The 26,710-nt window shown below is 32.8% G+C and overlaps 4 protein-coding genes across 4 annotated transcripts; 1 reads left to right on the top strand and 3 right to left on the bottom strand.

Annotated features, from left to right (window-relative positions):
* Positions 1 to 1,745: 1,745 nt before the first annotated feature.
* Positions 1,746 to 2,710, top strand: LOC124928692 (LOB domain-containing protein 21-like). Its single transcript, XM_047468948.1, has one exon. The coding sequence runs from the start codon at positions 1,811 to 1,813 to the stop codon at positions 2,378 to 2,380; it is 570 nt and encodes a 189-aa protein (XP_047324904.1). The 5' UTR covers positions 1,746 to 1,810; the 3' UTR covers positions 2,381 to 2,710.
* On the bottom strand, positions 2,564 to 14,775 carry LOC124928691 (clathrin heavy chain 1-like). Its single transcript, XM_047468947.1, has 30 exons — positions 14,479 to 14,775; positions 14,012 to 14,216; positions 13,279 to 13,367; positions 12,971 to 13,049; positions 12,714 to 12,841; positions 12,393 to 12,491; positions 12,206 to 12,314; positions 11,909 to 11,988; positions 11,607 to 11,834; positions 11,443 to 11,508; positions 10,849 to 10,965; positions 10,013 to 10,210; positions 9,794 to 9,910; positions 9,268 to 9,327; positions 9,070 to 9,156; positions 8,848 to 8,931; positions 8,631 to 8,765; positions 8,475 to 8,537; positions 8,288 to 8,392; positions 8,104 to 8,216; positions 7,772 to 8,024; positions 7,549 to 7,685; positions 7,201 to 7,479; positions 6,107 to 7,109; positions 5,376 to 5,861; positions 5,102 to 5,272; positions 4,840 to 5,025; positions 3,591 to 3,713; positions 3,196 to 3,306; positions 2,564 to 3,090 (listed from the first exon to the last, which is right to left on the bottom strand). The coding sequence occupies exons 1-30, from the start codon at positions 14,521 to 14,523 to the stop codon at positions 2,932 to 2,934; spliced, it is 5,115 nt and encodes a 1,704-aa protein (XP_047324903.1). The 5' UTR covers positions 14,524 to 14,775; the 3' UTR covers positions 2,564 to 2,931.
* Positions 14,776 to 16,205: 1,430 nt separating this feature from the next.
* Positions 16,206 to 17,697, bottom strand: LOC124931772 (40S ribosomal protein S25-2-like). The gene is made up of 4 exons (XM_047472325.1): positions 17,610 to 17,697; positions 17,450 to 17,521; positions 16,628 to 16,762; positions 16,206 to 16,471 (listed from the first exon to the last, which is right to left on the bottom strand). The coding sequence occupies exons 1-4, from the start codon at positions 17,610 to 17,612 to the stop codon at positions 16,355 to 16,357; spliced, it is 327 nt and encodes a 108-aa protein (XP_047328281.1). The 5' UTR covers positions 17,613 to 17,697; the 3' UTR covers positions 16,206 to 16,354.
* A 2,918-nt stretch (positions 17,698 to 20,615) lies between these two features.
* On the bottom strand, positions 20,616 to 21,687 carry LOC124931013 (protein YIPF5 homolog). The gene has a single exon (XM_047471395.1). It carries the CDS (start codon positions 21,474 to 21,476, stop codon positions 20,724 to 20,726), a length of 753 nt encoding a protein of 250 aa, XP_047327351.1. The 5' UTR covers positions 21,477 to 21,687; the 3' UTR covers positions 20,616 to 20,723.
* Between the last annotated feature and the right edge of the window lie 5,023 nt (positions 21,688 to 26,710).

Below are 26,710 nucleotides of genomic sequence, written 5' to 3'. Positions count from 1 at the left end.
GTGATCCTAGGAATAATTGAGGAGCATTATTTAAGAAATTAATTGAATTTAACTTTCTTAATATATGTATGTTACATGTTTCACGCGTAGTACTGATTTGACTAGGCATAAGAAGATATTGCAATAAGTTCTTTAATATTTTTTGTGAGCATGTGGTATATAGTAAATGTCCAAAATGAATTTGCATTCTTTTTTAAAGTTGGGTTTTCATATTTAGATTATGTATTCAGTGATCATGTATAGACATTATTAATAGCCAATTCTAAAGTATATATATATATATACATACTTTCATAAGGGCATGTTTATGTTAGGACTACACATATGCGTTTTGCCTCCTGAAAAATTAAATATATACGGTAGAAGTATAATATTATCTTTCAATTTTATAAAAAAAAAAATATTTAATTTATTATCTGCCTTTCTTATTTAAAAGAAAAAAGAGACAAAATTTAAATTCATTCATTCCGTTTATCTATAATTATTTATTTTTTTAAGTTTATCTTAAATTGTATATATATTATTATTTAAAAGAAAAAAGAGACAAAATTTAAATTCATTCATTCCGTTTATCTATAATTATTTATTTATTTAAGTTTATCTTAAATTGTATATATATTATCCGTTGTCCTTGACCCAACTAATTTTATTTTCTAAAAGTCTGTAAACTCTTTTTTTATTTTAAAAGTGTTTGTTTTTTTTGGGTTTTAGAGTTATTTTAAATATTTTCAATCATCACTTTATTCATTTCATAATGAAAAATTAGTTTAGTATTTTAATCTCAAAATTGGTTTTTCTTGTAAATTATCAAACAAGCGCATAGTATGAACCTTTAATTTAAATTTAGATGTATTTATTTATATACTTTTTCAAATTTAATTTTTATAAACGTTTTTGGTTGGAGAGATAAGATTGTTTTAACATTTTAAAATAAAATAAATAATTCATTATTATTATTGGGATCCTTCTCTTTCTCTTTTGTGAGTGATGAACTATCATTTCCATAGACATGTGGATGGATTGTGGCCGCCTACTATCATTTATATATCTTGTCAATTGAAATGCTTGAGGGATGGGTTATGGGTCCCATTCCTCTCTTCATAATTATTCATCAATCTTTTTATGAAAATTTCCTTAAGATAGACATAACAATCAATCACTATTCATTTTTCAATTAAAACATTATTATCAATCTCCATTTTTATTTCAAATATAACATAAATTCACAACAAAATAATTTAATTATATTATTCTTTTTTTATACATGAATAACTAACCATTTTGTAAGCGTGTTTTTGGTTATCGTAGGGTAGGGTCCGCCTCACGAATGGTTCACGCAAGTTATCGTCGTTTTCTTTGTATGATGAGTGGCCAGAACCATTATTGTTGTTGATATTGTGGTGAGCTTTGATCACACTCTAGACCCCGGCCGGTCTCCCTTAAAGGTAGCACAAAGTGATCCATCACATTAAACTATTATATGTGAATTTCCATATATGTCCTCTGCCCCTTCCTTCTATCAAGGCTTCAACTTAAGATCTTGAGAAATGTTAGTGGTTTAGGTGTCTCTAAATCTTTATGTAACCAGAAATTGATTCATTTTCAAATGGGATGGGGGTTCTAATCATTTTATTGTATTTTATTCAAGGATAAAAAAATTAATAATAATAATAATAAGATGGATGTGACATAATTACTTAATTTTTAAAATATACATCTCATATGATTATGGATATTTATTTATTTATATATAGAGTTTATAAGGAGACCTTATCTGAAAGTGAGAATTGAGAATTGAGAGTTGAGAGTGATGAAAGCTACTACAAGTCAAGTCGCCCGCTCAAGTTCATCATGCGCGGCCTGCAAGTTTCTCAAACGGAAATGCACAGACGCTTGTCTATTCGCTCCTTACTTCCGTTCCGACGAGCCTAAGAAGTTCGCTAAAGTTCATAAGGTCTTCGGCGCCAGCAACGTCGGAAAAATCCTTGCTGAAGTTCCCGAGGACCGACGCGAGGACGCGGCTAATTCTCTCGTCTACGAGGCTGAGGTTAGACTAAGCGATCCTGTTTATGGATGCATCGGCGCTATTGCTCTCTTGCAGCAGAGGATGATGGAGCTCCAGCAAGATCTGGCTGTCGCAAGAGGCAAACTGGAGAATTGCGCCGCCGCCGCTAGATTGGCCGCCGCCGACGAGTATTGTCAATCTAATAATAATAATTATTATAATAATGTACAGAATGTTGTTGGCGGTGATTATGGTTATGGTTCTTCGTCTTACCTTGGATTTACGGAAGGCTTCGATTGGAGTGAATTGGGATCGGATCAAATTGGTATTGGTTTGATATCGGATGGATTTGGTCAAATTCCATTTCCTTTATAACTTCTTTTATCTCACTCTCACTTGTTTCGTAATTAATTAATTAATGCTTTCAGATGTACTGCATTATGAGATTATTGGTATTTATTTGTTTAAGAAATGGAAGTTTACTATAAAAAAAAAAAAACAGTAATTTAATATGGATATAATGAGATAAAACATAAAAAATAAAATAAAAAAGAATGAAAAAGTAAAATATCCAGCTTTGAGTATTGAGCACAAATTCCTATTCTATAATAACTACAAATACAAATCGGATCAGTCCATAGCTGCCGTCTAAACCAAACTTCTTCCAAAAACAAATAAAATATTAGCTCCCCCTAGAGAAGTACACAAGCGAAAAAAGAATATTACAAAGAGTTGTGTTTATATATCAAATTCACAATCATCCCATGTCTCAACAATTGAAAACGAGGTTATTATTATTACAATGACTTGCTTTGGCTTCACGACACGGGCGACGAAAATTGTACTGCAAACAATTCCAGCAAGCAAACGTAGACTGCCAAAATCTTTTGTATATATATATTTATAATTATCGTCATTCTCTACTATCAGTATGATCCCATTGGTGGCATGCCAAATGGCGGCATTCCCATTGGAGGCATACCCATTGGGGGCATGCCCATGGGTGGATGAGGAGCAAAACCTCCTCCCATTCCGGGCATAGGTGGTGCAGGCAAAGCAAGAGGAAGTAATTGTGCATACATATTCTGCACCATAAGTCAATTTTTAGAAAGGACTTCAAAGTGGGGCTTGCATCAAGAAAACATGACTACTGAAGAACTTTTAAGTTGTTTGAAGTGTGTAAAAATAACCTGTTGAGCAATCACGTCCTTCTCTTCCTTCTCCTTGGCCTTTACTTCACTTTGAGTTTCCAGTTTATGCTTTATCAGCTCATCAACCTTACCCGTGTATTCTCTGACAAACTGTACATGTACATGAAGGAGAGTAATATTAGTCACCATGGACGACACCACTCTGTATAATAAATACACTCAACAAAAAGTCTAATACTCTTTTCTTCTTTTAAACTGACCCTAGATTTTAAATATTAAAAAAAAATATTTTGTCAGTGAATGATACCAATACCACTAACATAAAATCAAATTCTGACAATTAATAAGGAAAAGTTATAAACAATCATCTAAGGTTAACCAATTGTTCGGTTTCCTATCTCATTTACATGTGGCAACAGGAAGTAGTCACTCACCTGAAGTAGATATGGGAATGCGAAGTCGGTCATATTGTTAATCCAAGCAAGTTCAAGAGCAACATCTGCACGGATAAGATCATAACAAACGAAGAGGCACGAAGCAAAGCATTCCTTCTTTTTCTGCACAAGTAGAAGAATTGAGCACATAAGTAAAATAGCATACCATGATGTTTCTGAGCATACAAGGACAATAAATCAAGTAAGAGGAATTAATAAATTAATGTCAAATGCAAACTACTAATACAGTTAGCATAATTATGGCATGCCACGTCTAGGTATGAGTCAAAAGAAGGTATGAGCATAATTATTTGTAGCTTTTTACAATACCCAAAACTTGACTAGACAGTTGTTACATGGACCAAAAATGTACTTTGTATACTTCAGACCACATAATCTACATTTTCGGAAAGTATGTTTTAAGTCGTATGGAAATCCAAAGGAAAATGTCAAGTAGCCCAATGAACTTGCTCAAAAGGTTAAAATAGCACATTAAATATTTTATTGTCTTAACTCATTAGGATAGCTCAAGCACAACCTTAAATTCTTAGGTTCGACTCCCAATAAACACCTTAAGTTTAAAGGGGTCCATGATTGTGGGGGTCATGCTACCTTCCTAAAGTTCAAAAAAAAAACTAACCCATTGAACTTGCAAGAGGCTCAAATATCCCACTCGAATATAATAATTATAACGTTAAAATATTCCCTTCCATTAGTTACCCAATGACATTTCCAAACCCTCTAATAAAAGGGGGATATTGACCACCATGCTAATAGCACATCCTCGTAAAACCATCACTTAATAGCTCATTAACACATCTTTTGCATCAGCCAAGATTCCACCAAAATTTCTTCAACACTCAAGTAAAACAAGAACCATAAATTTCAGAACATGTTCCTTTTCCAAGAACGAGAAAAATGAAAGTCTAGCTCTGCGGCACATGCATAGTTGACCCCTATGGTGAACATATTATATGGCACACATAATTGATATATGTCATAGTTAAGAAAAATTTAAGTAACTGAAGCATTTATTATCTTATTTGAGTTGACTATATGCATTGAATAAAACTTTTAAAAAGTATAATCTTACAATGCTTAAAACTCCCATGAAAAAGTTCACAACATGGAATGATGCACCAGACACTAGGTCATGGGTAAAGGTAGTATCCATCACATCAAGCAAGGTGACTTGATATTCCTACCTCATCATAAACCATGTTTATACATACTTGATATAATTTCTTACCTGTTCAATGAAATAGACAAGCAAGTCTTCTGCCAGTGTACGGTCACCAGATTGTGAGGCTGTCTCCATTGCATCTTTGTAAAGATTGTCTTTCTTTGACAGTGCGATTGACTGCTTCCATTTACCTGCCTTCTTGTAAATATAAGCCGCAACCCGTCTCATTTCAAGAAGTTCATGCTTCTCAATCTGATCAAAGGAACATATGGTTCAGAACTAAGGCCCATAATAGAGAACATTGTACAATTCACAAAAGACTACTTACTCTTTGGGCAAGTCCAATTTGGTCAAAGTTATCATGCAGATCAATGGATTCACGAAGTCTGTCATAGTCTTCCTCCTCCATGTAGATTTCATTCAAAGCTTCATTGACAGCATTGACATTGTTGCTCTGAACTGCAACCATATATGGCTTCACAAGCAGCAAATGACCGGCCTGAATGCACAGAATTTCCATTAAGGAAATAGTTTCTCAAAAATGTGCAATCAAATGGAATAACAATTCATTAATTTAAAGAATATAAGTAACAAAAAGAAACCTTCCGCATAATGTCCACTACACGGGTATGATCAACGCGAAGTGCCAACACATTGAGAACATCGTTTATAAGATCAGGATGCTCTTGCAGGTAGAAGTGCACTGCTTTATAATAAAGCTCCACATTAGCCACCTTGACAATAACATCCTTGAACTGCATATGGTCCCAGGCTTCAGGAGAATGATTCATTATAGTTGTGCCAGCATTATCAAACTCATCATATTGTATATACAAGTATGTCAATTCTTTCCAGTGTTGCTGTTCATCACAAGCACGTATAAGCTTAGGAATGTTGAGACGAGTTGAGAACAACTTGATATGCTCCATAAGCTTCTCATGACGGTATCTTGCATACAGGACACCCAGCTCAGTAAAGATGCCCATATGTGCACGTTCCAACCCTAAGCCACTCTCCATAAGTGATATTAGCTCATTGAAGCATCCTCTGTTCTGATAATACTCACTGACCTCTTCTAGGTCATCCACCTAGCAAGTTCACATAGAAATCCAAACCATAAGGCATAATGAGAAATTAATTTTTCACAACACAAAAATCATATTTTTCTGCCCAAATATTGAAATAGAAGAAGCTGCCTCCACATCTAAGGGTTTAAAAAGAATAAACTTCAAAATTTGTTATTGGCAAGTCCAAAATTGGGAATCAACAATAGGTCTCAATGGGGAACATATCCAAGCTACAAACTTTTAGAGCGAAACATAAGACATTTTACCTGAACAATGATGTTAAGGCCGCATATTTGAGCTAAACGGAATTCCTCGGCATCAACACAAGCAAAGCAAACTTCTTTCCATGTTTTCGAGCTATTTGCCTTTCGTGCTGCATCAACAGCACTTTGAAACTGTTTGAGCTTTACAAGAGTGATAGCCAATTTTGCCCAGTTTGAAGTGAAAGTAAATATTATCTTTGCCGCCTCATACAAAGTTTCATCGTACAGACGGTCACCCACGTTTGGAAGGTTAGCAACATTTGGCATGAGAATAAATTCTTCAATTTCACTCAGCCTATCAATCTTTGCATAAGCATATATGAGTTCACTATCCACCCTAGGTTCCTTGGTCTTCTGTCTAACCATCAGGAGGTAACTCACTAAGTCATGGTAAACATTAGCATCCTCAGCTGCCCGGATCACATCTAAGAACTGTGTGACATCATCAGCACGAATAAATGATTCAATTGCTTCACTCACTAATCCCTCTCTGAGTTGAGCCTTAGCCACTTGACTCCATACAGCATCTTCTTCGACGCGGAATGCAAATTCAACAGCTCGGACAATGCTTTTAATATTATCCAATAATACATTCACTGCCTGGACATTTAAGTTAAATTTCTTGAAGATAGCATATGCCTCCTCATAGAGTTGTGCTTCCACTGCAACTTCTCCTACAGCTGGTCCATCAAAATTTTCCAGTCTATTAACATAGTCCATAACTCTAGATGGATCTGCCTTGATGGCTGTCAAGATAAGCAAGTTCTGCAGATTGAAGTTTCCACTAAATGCAGAGTTTTGAAGAACAATCTTTTCAAGAAGCTCAATTAACTCATGAGGAAGATCAGCAGTCATGAAAGCTTTGACTGCAGCAGATACTTGCTCTGGGCTCTTGCTCTCAGGCAATGCAGTGGAAACAACTTGATCAATGAGTTGCCTTCTAAACTCATTCTCAGGGACTAAAGCTTTATCCCAAAGATCAGAATCCATCCTTTCAACTATATACCTGAAAATTTTAATCAACAGCTGGATAAATTTCTTGGAACAGAACTATTTTTTTCGTTCAAAAATCTTAGGGTAACAGAATCAAGATATACCTAGCTTGTAGCTTGAATAAAGAGTTCTTATTTGTCACATTGATCAGTTCATCGTCACATTGTCCTCGTCGGTAAGCAACAACAGCAAGGGTAGGATCACGCTTCTCACAATATTTACCCACAACTCGTGAATCATAGTATGGATTGGTAGTGAGGAAATGCTCTGGGTTGTTATTGCTGTCTATTATGATTTTACCCAGAGCATTGTGAACATGAACGTCCTGGCTCCCCTCACTCACAAGATGCTCCAAGAATTGAGTGAGCAACCGAAGCCGATTCCTAGAAATCACAGTTTAAGCATGAGATTTTGAATTAAATTATGAAAAAAAATAGAACATCTACCCATACCTTTTCTCACATTCCTCCACCAGTGGCTCAACAGGAAGCAGAGATCTAACAGAGAGAATCAATCCTTTAATAAAGTCTTCAGGGCACTCGTCATCCAACAACTGCCCTACAACTAAGGGGGCATTTCCTGGGTTTACCTACTCCAAACTTTGAAAATCAGTCTACTGACCATAACCTTCGTAGCGAATTGAAACGCGCCAAATACTATTAGCATAAATTGTACCTTTTGTACGTAACCCTCGATGTACCGCAGCATGTTGTTGGAATATAGGTAGTGTGTGAGATCAGGGACAAAACCAAAACGGTCACATACGTTAATAAGAGGCCTTGCATCTGGAAGTTTGGCTTCCATCAAGAAGTTCTTCGTCTTTTCAGCGTCATAGAAGTTTGATTCTCTAGTCACACGCTCAACCTCCTTGATTTGTCCAGTCTTTGCAGCTGACTCTATGTATTTAAAGTGTATGTCAGGGTCCTCGCTGCAGACAGAATTTCAAGTATAAGTGAATAATAACAAAATTCCAAATGAAACAAGAAAAAACCTTTCTAAGAGGTCACCTGGAGCTCAAATATGATCCCAGGAAGAAGTACAATCCTTCATATGACTTGAATTGCTCGAACAATTTTATGCATGCATCTGTCCCTATTTGTTCACAATATTCTTTGGCAACCTGCAAATTAAATGGTTGGAAAACTTGTATACTTTGAATAGCATTCTTTTAAATAAAAACACCAGAAGTACCTGCACAATTATCTGAAGGTTTCCTCTCAGATTCACCAACAGAAGGTCCTTCATGCATTCCAGAGCCCATTCCCGAGACAAAGTTCCAAAGAATTCCACAAGGGACTGAAAGTAAACAAAAGCTTAGAAAAGGCCTTACAGATACTGACCACACAGGACAACGAGACTAGATATAGAGAACATAAACCTGTGGCTCAATTGCATGAGTATTGACAATGACTCGTTTAATATCTGGCAATTCCGAATAGTGCTGCATATAAAGAAAAACATCACTTGAACAACTATCTGAAACATAACTATAAGAGGGTATTAATACAAATAAATACTTAAAAAATCTTTTTACCTGAAGAGCCCTCACATAAAGACCAGCCTTTTCACAAAGTTGAGCGATTCGTGGACGGTCGTAGTGACTAAACATTCCATTTGCCAAGATAGCATCAGCCACATTGGGGAAGGTAACAAGATTTATTTCAAGCACCTATTTAGGCAGAAAAACAATCAACAATAGAATAGTATGTGAAACAAATTTATACAAATTGTACAATGTCCGGACAAGTAACCTTGGTCTGCAGGAAGCCATGTTCAGGAAGATTGGGTTTCAGGACGTCCAACAAAAAAGCAGTTGCTTCGCGTATCATGTTCCTCTGGAAAAAAAAAAGGACCATACACATGCTAAATTAGGTTGCCAGATAAATAATGGAAATGAAAAAGGCACAAAAGTTCAGTAGGACAAATAAGGAACTTTTAGTGAAATACAAAAAAAATCTTATGCGTGACTGGACCTGAAGAAATAGGTCTGTTATTGTATTATAATCCACCGGACAGCCACCCTCCATTTGGGACATCATTAGCGCAAAATTAACAGCTCCCTGGATCCGCCAAATACAACAATTTAAAATTACAACATGAACATGAGCTAGAAAAGTAAACTTGATGATAGATCAACACTCCAAGAAGAATATTGAGTGTTAAAATCATACCTGAGGATCTGAACGGAGAATGGTTTGCAGAAGAAACAAATAATCAGGTGTGTATCCAACCTACATAGAAAACCAAACAACAATATAGCATAGAGAAAATTGTGTTAGAAATAAAAAATAATAAGCTGAAATACCGAATTAGAACATAAGTTCTTACAAGATAGTCAATCGGAACCTAGGCTACTAAAAATGAGTCTTATTTTGAAAAATATTAAACTGTGACCAAATTTAAATGTTTCTAAAACCTTAAGATATAAATGGAATTTCTATTACTATTCTAACACCTTTAAGAATCACTGTTAATTTTGACTTAATTTGAATATATGTCAAGCTTTAGGTCCAAACTTGCATATATCGCAAAACTTTAGGTCCCCACTTGGTATTTTGACCAAAAAATGAAGTTTGGCATTTAGAAAGCTATTCAATTCTTTGGAAGAATAGATCAGCAAATGAAGCACATATTCAGTCACATCGACAGGCACAAAATAAAACCTCCAGTGAAAATGTGGTCAAAGGAATATAGAACCTGTTTGGAGTATATCAAAATCTTGTCAAACTCCCTGCGTTCAGCAAAGGCTGCAACCACTTTAGGGGTCGCTCTGGCTTTAATGTATATCTTTAGTGCAAGGTCATTGTCGACAGTCTGTGGAGAAATGATAATGCTTGTAAAGTGAAAACGTTTGGAAATGCAACAAGGATTTAGCAATAGGATATTTGACAGTAAATTCCAGCTTCAAATTAAAACCTTGACAAGGTCTCCAAGTTCTTCACTACATTCAAGCTTATCTTCAGCCAACCAATTCTCTAACAGATTCTTCTTGTTCTGATTAACTACAAGGCGTGATAACTCCAAAGACTCAAATGCGTTAAGCTTCCCTTTCGTCAATAGGGTTCCAAAGTATTGCAACAAAGGTGGTGTTTGCCCAGCTTGCACAGGAACACTCTACATTTAAAGCATAAGAACATAATCATATGAGATAGTGAAACATTAATGCAGCTTATTCTCCTATCAAACAGCAAAACAAGAATATCCTAATTGGAATGATGAAGCTGTTACCTGTATGTAACAACAAGTATCAACTATTTCCATATATGATTCTGTTCCAACCAATACAATGAATGCTACAACTCTACCCTTAATACCATCTCTTTCCTTTTAAATATAATTTGTATCTATTAACCTTGCAGGAAGAAAGGACGAACATTGAACCCCAGCATACAAATAGGGTTACTAGAATTGCATCACTTCTCACCCAATGAAAGAAGAAATGAGGGAGAGAAAGATAATGAACAAAATCAATCTCCTAAAAATGTTTTACTCAAGTCGCAGTTAAGATGAACCTGTTTTTGCTTGTTTTTCAAAGGCATTCTCCTGATAAGGGAAAAAGACTAAAACATCCATTCATCATCTAGACATTAGGTCGACCATTAAATCAATATGAATATGCTCCTAACCAGGTAGTAGGTAACATAAGCAGTTTTCCTTGTAATTCATAAACTAAGCCACAAAGGTAAGGTTAAGATGCAGAAAACAAAAGAAAAATGTAGTCACAAAAGCATGGAGTTGCATAAAATATAGACCTGGAATTTAGCAACTGTGTCAGGAGTTCGGAGAATTCCTTGAGGAGATTCTGCTGCAAGCTCAGCAGCCTCCTTGTATTTCGTCTGAGCAAACAATTCCTGAAAGCGCTGGACAACCTGAGATGTTTCAATAAGGTAAAGTGAGTCAGTTGCCAGCCAATTGTAACAACAGTATCCATAATAAGCAAGAAGTGCAAGTAATAAAAAAAATTTAACTATTTCCAGTACATGGACCAACTGAGAAACATCCTCGTGTTTCTGCCAAGATATGTAAATCTAGGTACCATACAGCAAACTTGTCACTGTTAACAAAGTCGCAAATTGACCTGAATTTTTCAAAGGGAACATTTCCTATAAAACTTCTTAATTCATGTTTCTCCCTTAAGAGGTCAAAATCACCCTGAAACTTTACCAATTGACGGAGAAATTGCTCTAATTAATTAAGAAAAAACATGGGTTGCCATTTTAAATGTTTTAAGGGAAAATTTGCTCTGCTTTGAATAGTTTAGGAGTAAATTTGTTCTTTTCCTAGATCTAGAGCAAGGATAATCTAACCAGAATACTATCCAACATAGCAAATGATATAGTAATTACTAGATTCTCAGCACCAGGCAGGTTTCCTCTCTTTGCAAGATTAACAGCAAGCTCCAGATTGTTCAACTGTTGAACAGAAAATGATATCAATATCCTCTTAAACAAAATGGAAGGCACTCAGAAAAGCAATCTTATGTACAATTATGATAAGCAAATTAACATGCCTGTCCACTGACAAAAGGCACTATGGTTGCTTCATTTACAGTGGCAAGTAAGACCTGTCCTCTCCTGTTGATAGCATAGAAACCACCTACTGAAGAAGCTTCTGAAGTTAGGAAGATAGGATCTGGACTTATTCTATTTCTGTATACAGCCGTAGCAGTTTCAAGGTCATAGACGAACAGAAGTCCTAACTTGGTGATCACATATATCAAACTATACTTCTGGGAGATCTGTAAGAGGCCCAAAAGAATTATAATGATTTCAGAAACTACATAAAATGTAAAACAAACAGACACATGATTACCTGCATAGCCACTGGAAAATCATCCCCAAAATCTGGAGGAAAGAAAAGATCTGCCTGCTTCTTTGTAAAAGATGGCTTCCCTGTAGGCAAATCCATACATTATACATCTTAAAGAGAACTTCACATGAAACAAATTGCAAATCAAGATAACATAACAAATTGCAACTGAATAATAACACAGCTAGAACAGAAAATATTAATATAAATTGCAAACCTACTTCAACATAGACAATCAGTTTTCCAACATCTGAAACGGACTAAGGGGAAAATAATAGAAAAACAGAAGAGTCAATAAACCTGGCTGAGCACCGAGTTCAATGACATGTAACTTGGAAGTTATCTGCCCAGCATTAATGGTCTTAGTCGCAAAAGAAATGAGAATAGAATCTTTATCATTCCCCGAAACCTGTAATCCATAACAAGAAAAGTCAACACTTATGTGAATAGACAAAATTACATTCAAATGTTTAAGGAAGCAACGCACTCTAAAAGAGGCAAATGCCGCAGCATGAGCTTCAAGAGATTGACTTCTCTGCTGCTCCACTGAAAAAAGTTGCATATTTCCTTTGACAAGTTGAGGTCTCTGCAAGATCACCACAGACACAGATTATCAATGGATAAGTAATTTAGAATTCAACCTAAAGCAGGCAATAACAAGATATGACATAAAATTAGCAGGAGCATATATATATTATTCAAGTGACTTTTCCAGAAAAGGGCTATAGAGGATTTTTCTCTAAGTAGGATATAAAAATGAGAACAGTTGTAAAAGGAGAAATATAAGCTTTGTGTGATAGTAAGATACCTCAGGTGAACCAGGAGCAATTCCAACCAGAACCAGCCACTTCTCTGCTGGATCACATCGATAGTTGATTATTTGATTACTCACAAGATTTGCTGCCCTGTCGAACATCTTTACTGGATCAGCCTCACCTAAGATAGCAAAAGGATGTTAGATTAGTGTCATGATAAAATCACAGTTTCAGTAATGGGGGGTTGAGAAAGTAAACTTCAGAACTGAAAGCATAAAAACTGTGCGTTCAAGTAAAAAAAACATGCTACCTTCAATTGACCAATGATATACAGAAGACTGTGTCACAAGTCCCAGTATCTTTGGCGTAATCCATTTCCAGAAAACAACCTGCTTATACAAAAAATAAATAGAACAGTTGAACAACCTGTTTCTAATTCAACACAGTAGTCCTATTTTCAATGAACTATATAGAGTTTTGAATTTTTTGTCAGATTCTCCAGTTATTATGTTGTATTAGAAAGACACGGCTTCAATGTGAATAACCAGCATGCAAGGCCAGCTTCAAGTGCAAGTAACTATGAATATGAAATGAATAAATCTATAACGAGTTATTCACCTGCTCGGGCATCTGGTGAGATTTTATTTTAGCTTTCAACTCAATGTTAAATATTTGCAGGTGATCCTGAGTAGTTCCTTGGATTTGAGCTACAAATATACAATAAATTGTTCAGCTGAAGGCACACAAAAGAAACTAGATATTCAGAAAACTGAAAGAAATATACATAATTTGATAAACATTTATCTCCCTTAGAGAAGGTATGTAGATTGAGTAACATTTTATAATTTGGTTGATGTTACAAAATTCTCAACATATATAAGAGCATCTTTTAGAAATATGATAGCACTGGATCGAACTCAGACACTTTTAAGACCAAGACAGTCAGACTCATATGTGCATGTCCCATACAACTATGTATTCTCCCATGTATTCCATTCATTCAAGTGATTGCATACATCTAAAATATAAACAAAAAATAAAGAGCAATAACCTGAATAAATGAACCAGAGTAGGAAACTATCTACATTTATAGACCATTATAAGTGGTGGACGATTATAGTAGTGAAGTGAGTAAAGCTACATAATCATGCACAAATAGAGGCAGAGAAGATCCTGATTTGTGATCCAATGTTAGACAGGAAATAGGCCAATATACAATTAATAAGATATAATATAGATAAGAAAATGAAAAACCGAAGTGGAAATGAGACCTCTAAGATTAAAAAGTAAATAAAGCCTAAAGTAACTCAGAATAAAATAAAATTCATGTGTAACACATAATGATTAAAACCTTTCAAAGCCAAAATTCTGGAATTCGGATTCATGAGAGCGGAATCTGCTGTGATTGGTCTCCTCAATGGCTGCATTGGCATACTCATATCAACTATAACAACGCTATTTTGAGGTGAGGTCTCTCGAACACATATATACTTGTCAGATTCCATAGTGACATGAGTAAACGTGACAAACTGCTGGTTGATCCCCAAGCTAGGCAACTGAAATCATCACAAAATTCAACATTAACAGTCAATACTCCCCAATAAATTGATCATAAAACTTCCTTCACTATAATTAGCTCCAGATATCAATCAATAGAAGATGAATGCAATGATAAAGTAATACAGACTTCATGACATGTGAATAAAGTAGCAGCATAATTACGGATCTAGGAAGTTCGATATTGAATCACTAGACAAGTTATAGCAAGAATTTCACAACTAAGAGTTACAATCGTGTGTTCAAGGAGAAGCTGTTTACCGTTAGGACCTCTCGCATGGCGATCGGAGCATTTGCTGCCGCCATGGTTGCAAGATCGGAAACGCGACACTAGCTGACCGATCTGCAAAATATAACTTGAAGATTTGAAGATTCTAGTTACTGATAATCACCTTGAACCCTCCGTGAGTTGAGGTAGCGGAAACGAGAGATCTAGAGAGAAAGAAGAAGAGTGGGACCGGAAGGAGAAGGATGTGTGTGCTCTACGCTAAATTAAGCAGCAGCAACAATAGGAAAAAGAACTCAGTCCAGAATGAAAAGAGATCTTAATCGAGGAGTGAAGACTGATGAGATGGAATATGTGAAAATTAAAATGAATAAAATCTTTAAAGGATTGTCAAAATGAAACCCCCGAGTATGACAATACATTTAAAATGAAACCTAAAGTTCTTTAAAAATATAAAACTCATTTCATTTATCTATTTATTCTCATATATTGAGAAAAATCGGAATAAGTTTAGGACATTATGACATATGTTGTTACACAAACATAATCTAAAATATTACCAGCATATTTGGAGATCGAGGATCTTATTAGGTTGATTTTGTTTTTGTATCAGATATTAAGACTTTACATTTGATAGAATAAATAATATTTAGAATATATATCTTTTAGAATATAGGAAGTTAGCATACTCCACCAATATCCAGATTTCAACTTTCATTTCAACCGTTATTAAAAACGAACAAGTAATATTTTGTGTATAAGATATATATAATAAATAATTAATATTCTATAATATTATAAAATTAACTATATTTTTAAAATTGATCAAATTAGTTATAATCGACTAAATATATATATTTTATTTGTATCTTATCAAAACTTTATATAATAAGATTGGATATTTTTTTGTTCAAATTTAGTCCGTTCAGATAATTTGAATTTTCACATAAACAACTTACAAAAATATCACCAGTAACTTAAGAAATTGTCAATCACTCAGCAAATCTATGACCAATCGAATTAAATAAAGAAATAAAAACTAAAGTGATATAAAAAATGAATTACAAGTGTATTTATAAAATGTTATAATAGCAATATAATAGATATTCCATATATTTAGTTTTCTAGATTTCTCGTGTGAGGATTCGAGGTCTTGTCACCCATAAAGTTTATGACAGCACAGTCAATAAACAATTGATCTATTAGATTATTTAAATAAAACCAGAAAAATTCATTAAGATATTTAAAAAAAAGCTTTAACATTAACCATATTGCATAAAATTCTAGCTTCAATTCCTATTAATGCCCTTGACACACGAATAAAAGCATTTTTAAATTTACAACTATTTTGTATCATATAACTTGTAAACCTTAAAGAATAAAGTATCCAAGCCGACCATTACAACATCAAATATACATCATGATTACTACATACACAGAAAAAACGAAGAAAAAAAGTTTAATTTTCCTTATAAACAGAGACACTTTATTGGATTTATTTAATAAGTTAACTTAACCTACTAATCAATATCAATATTAAACAAGAAAAATGATTTGACACTATAATGCAATAAAAGATAATAACAGGCACTGATATATCAACATTCCATAAAAGACCTGCTAGACTGACAAGAATTTTACCTCAAAAATTGTGATTTAAAAGACAAGAAAAAACTGGGTTATAAAGAATGGAAGTCATTCTCAATTGTTAGGAAATTAAATTCTAAGGATATCATAGATGGATAAATAAAAAGTCATAAAATGATGTTAAAAATAAAAATATGGGAAAGAAAATATTCATAAACTGTGATAGAATTGTAAACAAAAATCCAGGTTCATTACTGCAGAAAATAGAATACTGCTAAAGATTACACAAACAAACCATATTAAGGAACAATAACAAAATTCCATCTACTGAGTATTAGTAGCTCTGGTGTAAATCTGCTGGCTGGAGTGTGAAGATACCAATCTGATCAAACCCTTTTCCATCAGTTCTTTGATTGCCTTGCGTGCAAGAGAACCATTGACCTGTTCAACAACATATTTACGTTATATTAAACAAAATCAAAATATCATGTAAGATGTATCTAAGTTATATTTACATTAACATAATATTCAAGAATTATGGGGGGATTCTATTGATCAACCAGGAGTTCTAAATATGTAAGAAGAGATAATACATACTCTCAATCTGTCTGACAGGATTGAAGGAGTTACAAGCTTAAACTTGGGGGCTTCAGTCAGAAGCTTATCATAAGTTGCTTTGTCGAAAAGGACCATGTTGTTGACCTTCTCCTTTTGCTTACCCTTGCTCCATTTCTATAGAAAAACATATAAAGGATGTTAGAAGATAACAAACTGCAATTGTTCATCATCAAATCCAATCAGATAAGATCAAGAGCAGAAACTCATCAAGATTGATTAATGTATCTAACAAGAACTAATGTCAAAACTAGGGTATTGACATGAATATATTCAGCATCAAAATGACTATTCAACGTTGTTCTAAAACCCAACTCGTAGCTAAAGGATTTACATCTATCAGAAGTTAATTGAAAACTAGGGTTTACACAAAATTAACTATAACTGAGTTAGTATATATCAGACATCATATCAAACGATTAAGATGCAGTCTTGACATTAATAATACAAAGAAAAAGTATATTGAGTAGACAACAACAACGCTAAATTGCATTCTCGGAATTAAAGTGAATTCATAACATTGTTATCTCATACTACGTATATTCAACCATAAAAATCAGAATACTACCTTCAATACCATCTCATTTGCAAACATATATGTTGAAAAAAAAATATTGGTATCCAAACACATTAAAAACATGGTTTATCGAAAAAGTTCAGAAATTCAATTCAATCCCATTGATGTTCTTAAGTAACAGTATAATCGATCCAAGTTTCAACATGAATGAAAATAGACTACTACGAATACAACAAAGACAATCTTAAGATTTCTAAGTATACGAAAACTTAAATCGAACAACTCACCTTCTTCTTCTGCTTCCCTCCACCTGATTTGACAGGTTTGGACGCTGGTGGAGCCTTTTCCTTCTTCGGAGCCTATAGAAATCAACATAAATCGATTCAGAAAACGAATCCATAAAAGAAAGGGAGAAATGCAGACAAAAATCATGTATTCATCTATAACCATGGCTAGCTTCTGCAGACAAAGGAGATGAGGCGCTTCTAGGGTTTACTCTACTCGGACAATTGTTTGTAACCGTGTCTAAGTATATATATCCTTATATTAAGGTTGAGATTAGGGCTTTCTTACTAAAAGAACTTGGCCGGGCTTTCGTGGAAACAAATGGGCCTGAGTTTCATACAGAAAAACAAATGGGCTGGGCTTTCTAAGATTTTATTTCAAAGGTTATAACCGTTATATATAAAAATATAAAACCAGTTGCTCGAAAAAAATATTAATCTTCTTTATACTAATTTATTTTTTATATAATATATATATATATATATATTATCTCTTTATAAATATATATATTTCATATATAATAAAAAATAATATATCTCACCATAATTAAAAAATATTATTTTATTTATTTCTCAATATAATATTTATATATATAAATATTCACTTCAATAATAATTATATAAATATAAAAATTCAAATAATAAAAATAAATATAAAAAACACACTTGCCAATTTCCATATTAAGGTAGAAAAAAAAAATCTCTTCATTTTTTTAATGTATAATATAAAATTTATCACTCACCATAATAAAAAAAATAAATTTAAAATATATTTGTTACTCTCATTTATTTCTCACTATATAATGTAAATATATATATATATATATATTTAATTTTTCATAATTATTCAGATATAATAATAATAATAATAATAATATATTCAAGTTTTTAATTTATATATATATATGTATATAACTTTTATTTAAATATTTTTTAAGTTTTAAGATTACAATAACAAAAGTATTAAGTATCGTTTTGAATAAATAAATATTATTAAATTTGTTAATATATTTATAATTAAATATATTCTAAAATATTATATTAAAATAATTTATTTAAATAAATTTAATTATTATTTTTTTCAAATTATATTTAGTTTCAAATTTAATATATATGATATATTATTACGAAATTGGGCAAAGGGACGGTGGAGGCTTGGACGGGGGGCTTAAGCCCACCTCAAGCTTATCCCTAATATTTTTATATATATATATATATACAATTTGAATTGAGGTAATAAGGATGAAATTTAAAGGGATTCTTAGGACATTGTATACACTATACATGTTAGATATGTCTATTTTTTTTTTAATTATACATAATTTGATTATAATTATTTGGATTTTAGTTATATTGTTAGGATTTGTTCGATATAATTATCAGAGTGTATTTATAATTTATAAGTTTTTAATCTTTTAAATTTATTTATTTTCTTTATAATCAAATAATATTTTATAAAAATTAAGGTAGCATATACTACTCTTTCAATAATAATGATAATATAATTTAAAAATAAATAAAATGTGACTAAGGGTCGAAGATATTCAAATCTTGTTACCACTATCCTAGTAATATATTATTATTTATACGTAGCTAGTACCATAATTTTTATAAATCATATTTTATAGATTTAGTTACATATATTATTTTTAAAGTTCATCCGAATATATTTTTTTATTGTTTCCAAATTCATTTATGAACTCACTTATATTCAATAAAAATTTATGTAATTTTATTCCTTGAAGGTCTAAGTTACACCTTTAAATTCACATAAACATACAAACAATTTATTTAGCGGTAAAAAAGTGACATGACTCTATAATTTTTTTTTTCATTTTTATTTACTATTTTCCTCTATAAATTTATAAAAAAAAATACTAAATCCAAGTGTTTCCTCCATAAATTTTTTTAAAACCGGATTTAATTGTATTTTAAACACTCCCTCGGCATTTTCTAAATTCTGCGCTCGCAAATATACATAACTTCACGAGAGCGGAACTGGCCCCGAAAATTGGGCTGCCATCCCCATGTAAAAAAAAGTGAAAAAGTTTTTTTTCTCCCCTAATTTAGTTATAAAGTTTAGATTAGAATCAATAACCAAATGTAAATTTCATTCTAAACCAATAAGCAAATTTAGGGAGGCTCAGATATCCCATCTTTCTCACCTTTACAATTTTAGCAGTGCCAATTATGTGGTTTTGTGAAATCTGTCTAAATTATACATACTTTTTATATCATGAGAATAAAGTGCTTTAGAATATTTGTTATTAATTGGTAGATCTAACTTCTAAGAATGATGAATTAACATGAAATGGAATGTTAAAAAATTGCTAGTAAAGTGCAATTAATGCTGTACAAAGATGATTCTAAATCAAGGAGGAAAGGAAGGAATGAATTAAAAACACTCTTCAACCATTTCCTTCTCATTCAATATCCACATTCTATTTCCCTATCGTGAGGTTCACATGACATGAGAATACAACCTGTAATTCTTGGAAAAATTGAAACTTCCCAGACAAAAAAACTAACATTTGGAGATGAGAAATATGTAAATGGATTGTTAAAAAGATATGGAATACTATCTAATCATACAATTAGTGAAGACCTACAAGTAAAAGATCTAATGGAATCAAATATAAGAGAATTCAATTTCACAAATAAACCTCCTTCCTAAGGTAGCATTCACTCCTAAATAACACCAATTCAAATCCGCCATGATAAAATCGAGCCGAATCAGAATAGGTTCTATACAGCAACACTAGAACCAGATGTTCTAAAATCAAATTCCCATGTTAAAATATGAAATGAGTTTCTAAGTTAACAATTCTAGTATAAACAACTCACATAAACTTAGGTTGAACTGTCAATTTAAACATAGTAAGTAAGAAATAAGAACTGTCTACCAAATAAACACCAAAATATTGAATCACATGAAAATTCAAATAAAAACACTCACATTTAACATTCATCTTCAACATAAGAATTCTTTCTTACTCATGACTAATGTTGTTGTACAAGACAATACAAACATCTGTTTCTAAAAAAACATACATGAGAAACCTTAGCCCACAGCAACCTAAAGTCACTTCCTTTCCCCACAGCAACCTAAAGTCACTTCCTTTCCCCATGGTTAAAATTAGATAAATTTCATAACATGAATTCAGAAGGCAAGAGAAAGGCAGCTCTTTTCCAATAGATAATTTAAACAGATGCACAAGAGAGCATACTCAAAATGCTATATTGATCAGTATAGTGTAAGAAAGACGACAGACCAACCTCAAAATATCACTAACAGCGAGAATAGCATGTAAATCAAGAAACATGCATACGCAATAAGCCCACGATGTTCATCCCCACAGGATGCAAGCTCCACCAGAAGCCTGGTGCAAACCCTCGTCGACCAAATCACAAAAATCCCCGCCATCACGAAAATTGCAGCGCCGCCTTGAGGAAGGAACAACGCCACCGCCGATAACATTACCATTGGCAACATACAGTACCCGATCAAACTCAAGCATCTGTAAACATCCAAATTCCCATTCCTTCCTGCCAACATATTGAACACAACATACAAAAACAGAGACGCCATGGTTACCCATCCCAAGAGGATTCCAAAATGCAGCTTCCCTGCCAGCAATTGGAATAGACCGAAAGCCAATAAGAACAAGAAAGGGCCTGATAGATCAGCGTCTTCGTGGAGATCCGCGTTCACTCTGATCGGGTTTATGATTGAAATTGTTTTATTCCAGATTTGTTTCGTGTTTATCCCAAGTTCTTCTAGTAGGGGCGGCTCGTATTCGAATCCCATTCCGATTCCGACCGCGCTGCTGCTGCTGCTGCCAAATTGAGGCGTCGTGAAGGATGTGGATGCAGCGGCGGATCCAACATCAAATGACATGAACGGGATGCTAGAGTTAGCCGATCGTGGTGGTTGGAATGGAGCAGTTGGAAGCCGCCGCTGTTGGACACTTGCGGCGGGGGTTCCGCCTCCCGGGAAAATGACCGGCGGGATGTTGAAATCCTTGGCCATGAATTTGAATTTGAAAATGCAAATACAAATCAGGTGTAGGGGTTTGATGGTGGTCGAATCTGAAGAATAGATTGGATGAAAAGCGAACGGATCTGGTGAGATGAACTAGGTTTCCGGTATTGTGAGTTGGAACGTCGGATCGGGGTAATCGGAGGTTCCGTTGAAAACCACCGCGGAGGAGGAAGTAGAGAGAGAGAGTAAAAATCTAATGGGAGAAGAGGAAATAGAAACAGAAATATAAAGAAAATTAAAAAAAAAAATTTGTCCACCTTTTAAAAGAATGGAGATTAGTATATAATTAAAAATAAATAAAAGTGCTGCTAATGGTGTTAATAGCGAAAGGGTTTCCAAAGTTATGGGGTTCTCATTTTTATTAAAAATAAATAAAAGAGATAACCGGTTATGACATTACATACTTTAACATTGAGGATTAAATAGGTCGACCAAACACTATAGTTGTCACACCCTAAAATGCATATTTGACTAAATGCCTTCGGTCCTGACCAAGACCAAGCACCCACGTGATTGGAAATTAGGACCGAGGCAAATCTGAAACTTAGGACCGATGATTTATGTGTTATGACCGATGATTTATTTGTTATGACCGAGAAATATGTATTTGGGCCGAGGAAATATGTGTCAGGGCCGAGAAATATAGGCCAGGGCCGGGAAATATGTGTCAGGACCGAGTATATATGTGTTAGGACCAAGAAAATATATGTTAGGACCGAGGAAATATGTTAGGACCGAGAATATATGTCTTAGGACCGAGAAATTCTGGTTAGGACCGAGAGATCCGACCGAGACTTATACAATTGCTTTGCTTTGCCACCTCATGCTTAGACACTTCATGCTTAGCCACTTAATGCTTAAATACACCTCATGCTTAATACACCTCATGCTTAGCCACCTCGTGCTTAAATACACCTCATGATTAAGTACACCTCATGCTTAAATACACCTCATGCTTAACCACATCATGCTTAGCCACCTCATGCTTAGCTACCTCATGCTTAGGCTTCTTCATTAACAATGTATCAACCCATGCCTATGACAAGTAGGTGACCAGCCATTTTTATTTAACCCATGCCATGACAAGTAGGTAACCAACTCTTTTCATTAAACTCATGCTATGACAAGTAGGTGACCAGCCTCTTCATCACCTTTTTATTAATCACATGCTTATGACCAGCAGGTGACAAGCCCTCTACATTAGTAAAGTATCCTCCCCATGCTATGACAAGCCTATTACCAATACCCTTAATGATTAAGTATTCACCTCATGCTAGATATACCCATGCCTTGCAATCTTAATTAGCTAGATATCACCTCATGTTGCCATAACTGACCTTAGCTCTTTATATTTATATACTTCACCATGGATTCATTAAATGATATCAATACATTTCTCCCTTCACTAAGAATCATTAGACATCCGTTAGAAGCCTTGAAGAACAACAACTCTTCATAGTAAGATCAATCCTTAACATCTTCAAAGTATAAGGCAGGAAAACCTTTCTATATCACTCTTTAGAAACCCACACATGCTTATTATATAATTCATGTATATTCTATAAATGATACATACTGTTTTTATACCATGATTTCATTGCATATCCATATCTTTAACAATGAATAAAGTATGAACTGTTTTCTAAAGGATGAACTGTTTTCTAAACAAGGGTCTGTGTTCTAAAAGAAGGGTCTGTTTTATAAAGAAGGACTGTTTTATAAACAAAGGTCTATTTTCTAAACAAGATTCTCTTTTCTAAAGAAATGATCTGCTTTCCAAAGTATGAAATGTTTTATGGAATCATATTGAATAATGATAAAGGAATTGACAGGAGAAGGCTAGCCAACATGAGCTTTGGTAGTCCGATTCCAAAACATGGATGGATATTATGGGACTGACTTCTGAACATGAGTTATCAGAATATCTACCCACACAGACAAGTGTCTAACCAGGTTGTGGACTTTAGGGATAGACTCTGAAGAGTGCCCTCCAAATATGTACTCACAAGGATTCCTCACCTTGAGGATCAACTCTCAAGGTCAAGGGTCAAATATGTGCTCGAGAATGTAACTGTACAATCACTATGATCAACCATTTTATAAAACCACATATGGATCCAAAGAAGCTTTTAAAAGTGTTTTTTATAAATCTTTTTATAACTTGTTGGGTCTTTAGACTCACTATGCTTATGTGGTGTAGGTACACAACCATAGTCTTTTTAATGATAAATGAAAGGAGTCTTGGAGTGGGGCAAGGTGCAAGGATGTGTGTTAAAGGAGGGACCAAGGCAGAAGACTGAGTCCTTTGTTGGGTCTATAATTAAAAGTTTGTATTTTATAAGTAAAGGACCGTGTCTTATTTTTATAAACCGAAATTTTGTAGCACCACTTTTTATAAATTACAAAACGCTTCCGCACATGTTTCTGTTTTTCGTTATTTATGTTCACGTTTCAAACATCCATCAGTCGGTCTAAGTAATTTAGGAGTCAGGGGTGTCACAATAGTGCTCGAGTTCGACTCGAATAACATTGTAAACACTTGAACTCGAATTTGATTGAGTACCAAAATTTATATTCGAACTTGATCGAGTACTAAAATTTATAGTCAAGCACGATCAACTCGATGACAATTCGAGCTACTCGAGCTCGAAAACTAAATTTTATTAATTAAAATTATAATTTACCACTAAATTATATTTTAGGATAAATGATTGTGAGAGAATTTGGAAGAGTGAATTTGAAAGGGAATGACGTGACATGATATAATTTGATTGGCTGAAAAAATAACAAATTTTCTCTTTCTCCCTTTCCTCATCTTTTATCTTTTTCCATCTATGGTGACACATCATTTTTTCTCCATTCTCTCTCCCAAATTTCCTCCCATATCACTCCGCATAATATCTCAAATATAATATATATTTGACAAACTACACATATAAAATCACAACATTATTTTAAATTAACAAATATAAATACCATCACATAATTTAAAGATAACAAATGTTCATTCAATTAGGGCTGCAAATGAGCCGAGCCGAGATCAAGATTGCTGAAGCTCGAGCTCGACTCGATTAAGTATTTATTAGCTCGACTCGAGCTCGAACGAGCTTATAAATTTGAGCTCGAGTTCGACTCGACTATATTACCTACAAGCTCGGCTCAACTCGAAAGCTTGAACAAAAATTTAATTTTCAAGCTCAAACTCGAGCTCGAACTCGAACTCGATTTGAACTCGAACTCGAACTCGATTCGAGCTCGAACCAAATTTATTTATAAAATTAAAATATCAAACTTTCATACATATTAATAATTTAAAACATGATATTTCAAAATTAAAATATGAAACAATCATAACTATTCAAAATTCTAAAACATAATAATCCAAAACATTAAATCACCATTATTAATCAAAATTCTAAAATATAAAATTCAAAAATTAAAGTACAAAATTATAAAAATTGAAACTATTCAAAATTCTAACACATAATAATCCAAAACATTAAATCACCATTACTAATCAAAATTCTAAAATTTAAAATTTAAAATTTAAAATTTAAAGTACAAAATTATAAAAGTTGTTTGAACATTCAATATATTAATCTTTTTAACTCATGTTCTTCAATCATAGCACACGTACAACTACCTACATTCAATTCAATATATTAATCTTTTTAACTCATGTTCTTCAATCATAGCACACGTACAACTACCTGCATTCAATAATATGAAATATTTAATGTTAAAAATAATTAATATAAAAAATAAAGGTTAAAACAAATAACTAAAATTTAATTTAACAAAATTTCTTAGTATATCTTCTCTTTAAATAATAAATATATTAACTTTTTTTCTCTTTAAATATTATATATATTATACTTTTATTATATAAAATATATTAACATTTTTTATCTCTTTCAATATTATAAACATTTTTTATATAAAATATATTAACTATTTTTATCCGTAATATATTATATATATTATATTATAATATACTAATTATTATATCCATAATATTTATTTTTATTATAAATAATATATTAACCTTTTTTTTTATCTCTTTTCAATATAAAGTATAATATACTTTTATTATAAATAAAATATTAACCATTTTTATTTCTTTTTATACTAAACTAATTATTATATCTTAATATTATTTTTATTATATATAATATACTTTTATTATAAATAAAATATTAACTATTTTTATTTCTTTTTATACTAAATTAATTATTATATCTTAATATTATTTTTATTATATATAATATATTAACCCTTTTTATCTCTTTCAATATTATATATAATATACTTTTATTATATATAATTTATTAAACTTTTTTTTATTTCCATTTTTTTTATAACCAGTCTTTTTTATTATAAATAATTAGTGTTATTCTATATATTCATATATATTCATCCGACCTATGTATAAAATAATCGTCTAAGTTTATCCTAATACATGAAAAAAAAGGATATATAAGCATAAATTTCTTTTAATACATGAAAAAAAGATAAATAAGACTTACCTTACCACTGACTTCACCAATAAAATAGTTTTTTCCTTTCTTTGTTGTTAGATTTTCTTAAGGTAAAAAAATCAAAGTTAAAATAAAAAGCAAAAATAATAGTTATCATAAAAGTGAAAATAAATTTAATTACATGCTTCTTCAGAATGAGATCGATGTGAAGACGAAAAAAAGAAAAAAATGAATAGATGAAGAGTGAAAAATATGTGAAGACTGAAGACTAAAGAATAAAAGATTAAGAGTTAAAGAAATGGTGAAGAATGAATGAAGAAAAGATTAAAAGTGAGAGAAAAAATGGTGAAGATGGAAGAAAAAATGAAGGAAGAATAAAAGAATAGGATGGAAAGATTAGGTTAGATGAGAATGAAAGAAGAGTCGACTAGATGAAGAAGATTAGGTTAGATGAAGAGTCGTAGATATATGTTAGAAATTAGGGTTTTACTTATGGATTGTGGGCCTTCATATGGGCTTTGAAAAGAAAGAGAGGGAAAATATATTATTTGAGTTTTAATATTAAAAAAATAAAAAATATATATATTATATACTTAGGCTCGAAAAAGCTCGACAAGTCATCGAACAAACATTATATGAGCTCGAGCTCGACTCGAATTTTAAACGAGCCGACTCGAGCTCGGCTAGAGCTCGGTCAAAGTCAAGCTCAATCTCTTTAATAACATCATCAAATATATTGAAAGT

Source organism: Impatiens glandulifera, chromosome 3 (assembly GCF_907164915.1).
Source record: "Impatiens glandulifera chromosome 3, dImpGla2.1, whole genome shotgun sequence".
In the NCBI taxonomy this organism is placed as follows: domain Eukaryota; kingdom Viridiplantae; phylum Streptophyta; class Magnoliopsida; order Ericales; family Balsaminaceae; genus Impatiens; species Impatiens glandulifera.
Note: the sequence above shows the minus strand (reverse complement) of the source record. Positions and strands in the feature narration are given on the sequence as shown.

What these genes read in the sequence shown, in the direction of transcription:
- LOC124931013 (XM_047471395.1), bottom strand. Translation starts at nt 21,476, where the DNA reads ATGGCCAAGGATTTCAACATCCCGCCGGTCATTTTCCCGGGAGGCGGA.
- LOC124928691 (XM_047468947.1), bottom strand. Translation starts at nt 14,523, where the DNA reads ATGGCGGCAGCAAATGCTCCGATCGCCATGCGAGAGGTCCTAACG. An exon ending in CGGCATTTGCCTCTTTTAGA is followed by an intron (nt 12,315 to 12,392) that starts GTGCGTTGCTTC and finishes TATGGATTACAG; the next exon opens with GTTTCGGGGAATGATAAAGA. An exon ending in TTGTCTATTTCATTGAACAG is followed by an intron (nt 3,714 to 4,839) that starts GTAAGAAATTAT and finishes CTACTTGTGCAG; the next exon opens with AAAAAGAAGGAATGCTTTGC.
- LOC124931772 (XM_047472325.1), bottom strand. An exon ending in GAGGGAAGCAGAAGAAGAAG is followed by an intron (nt 16,763 to 17,449) that starts GTGAGTTGTTCG and finishes GTTTTTCTATAG; the next exon opens with AAATGGAGCAAGGGTAAGCA. An exon ending in TCCTGTCAGACAGATTGAGA is followed by an intron (nt 16,472 to 16,627) that starts GTATGTATTATC and finishes GTTGTTGAACAG; the next exon opens with GTCAATGGTTCTCTTGCACG.
- LOC124928692 (XM_047468948.1), top strand. Translation starts at nt 1,811, where the DNA reads ATGAAAGCTACTACAAGTCAAGTCGCCCGCTCAAGTTCATCATGCGCG.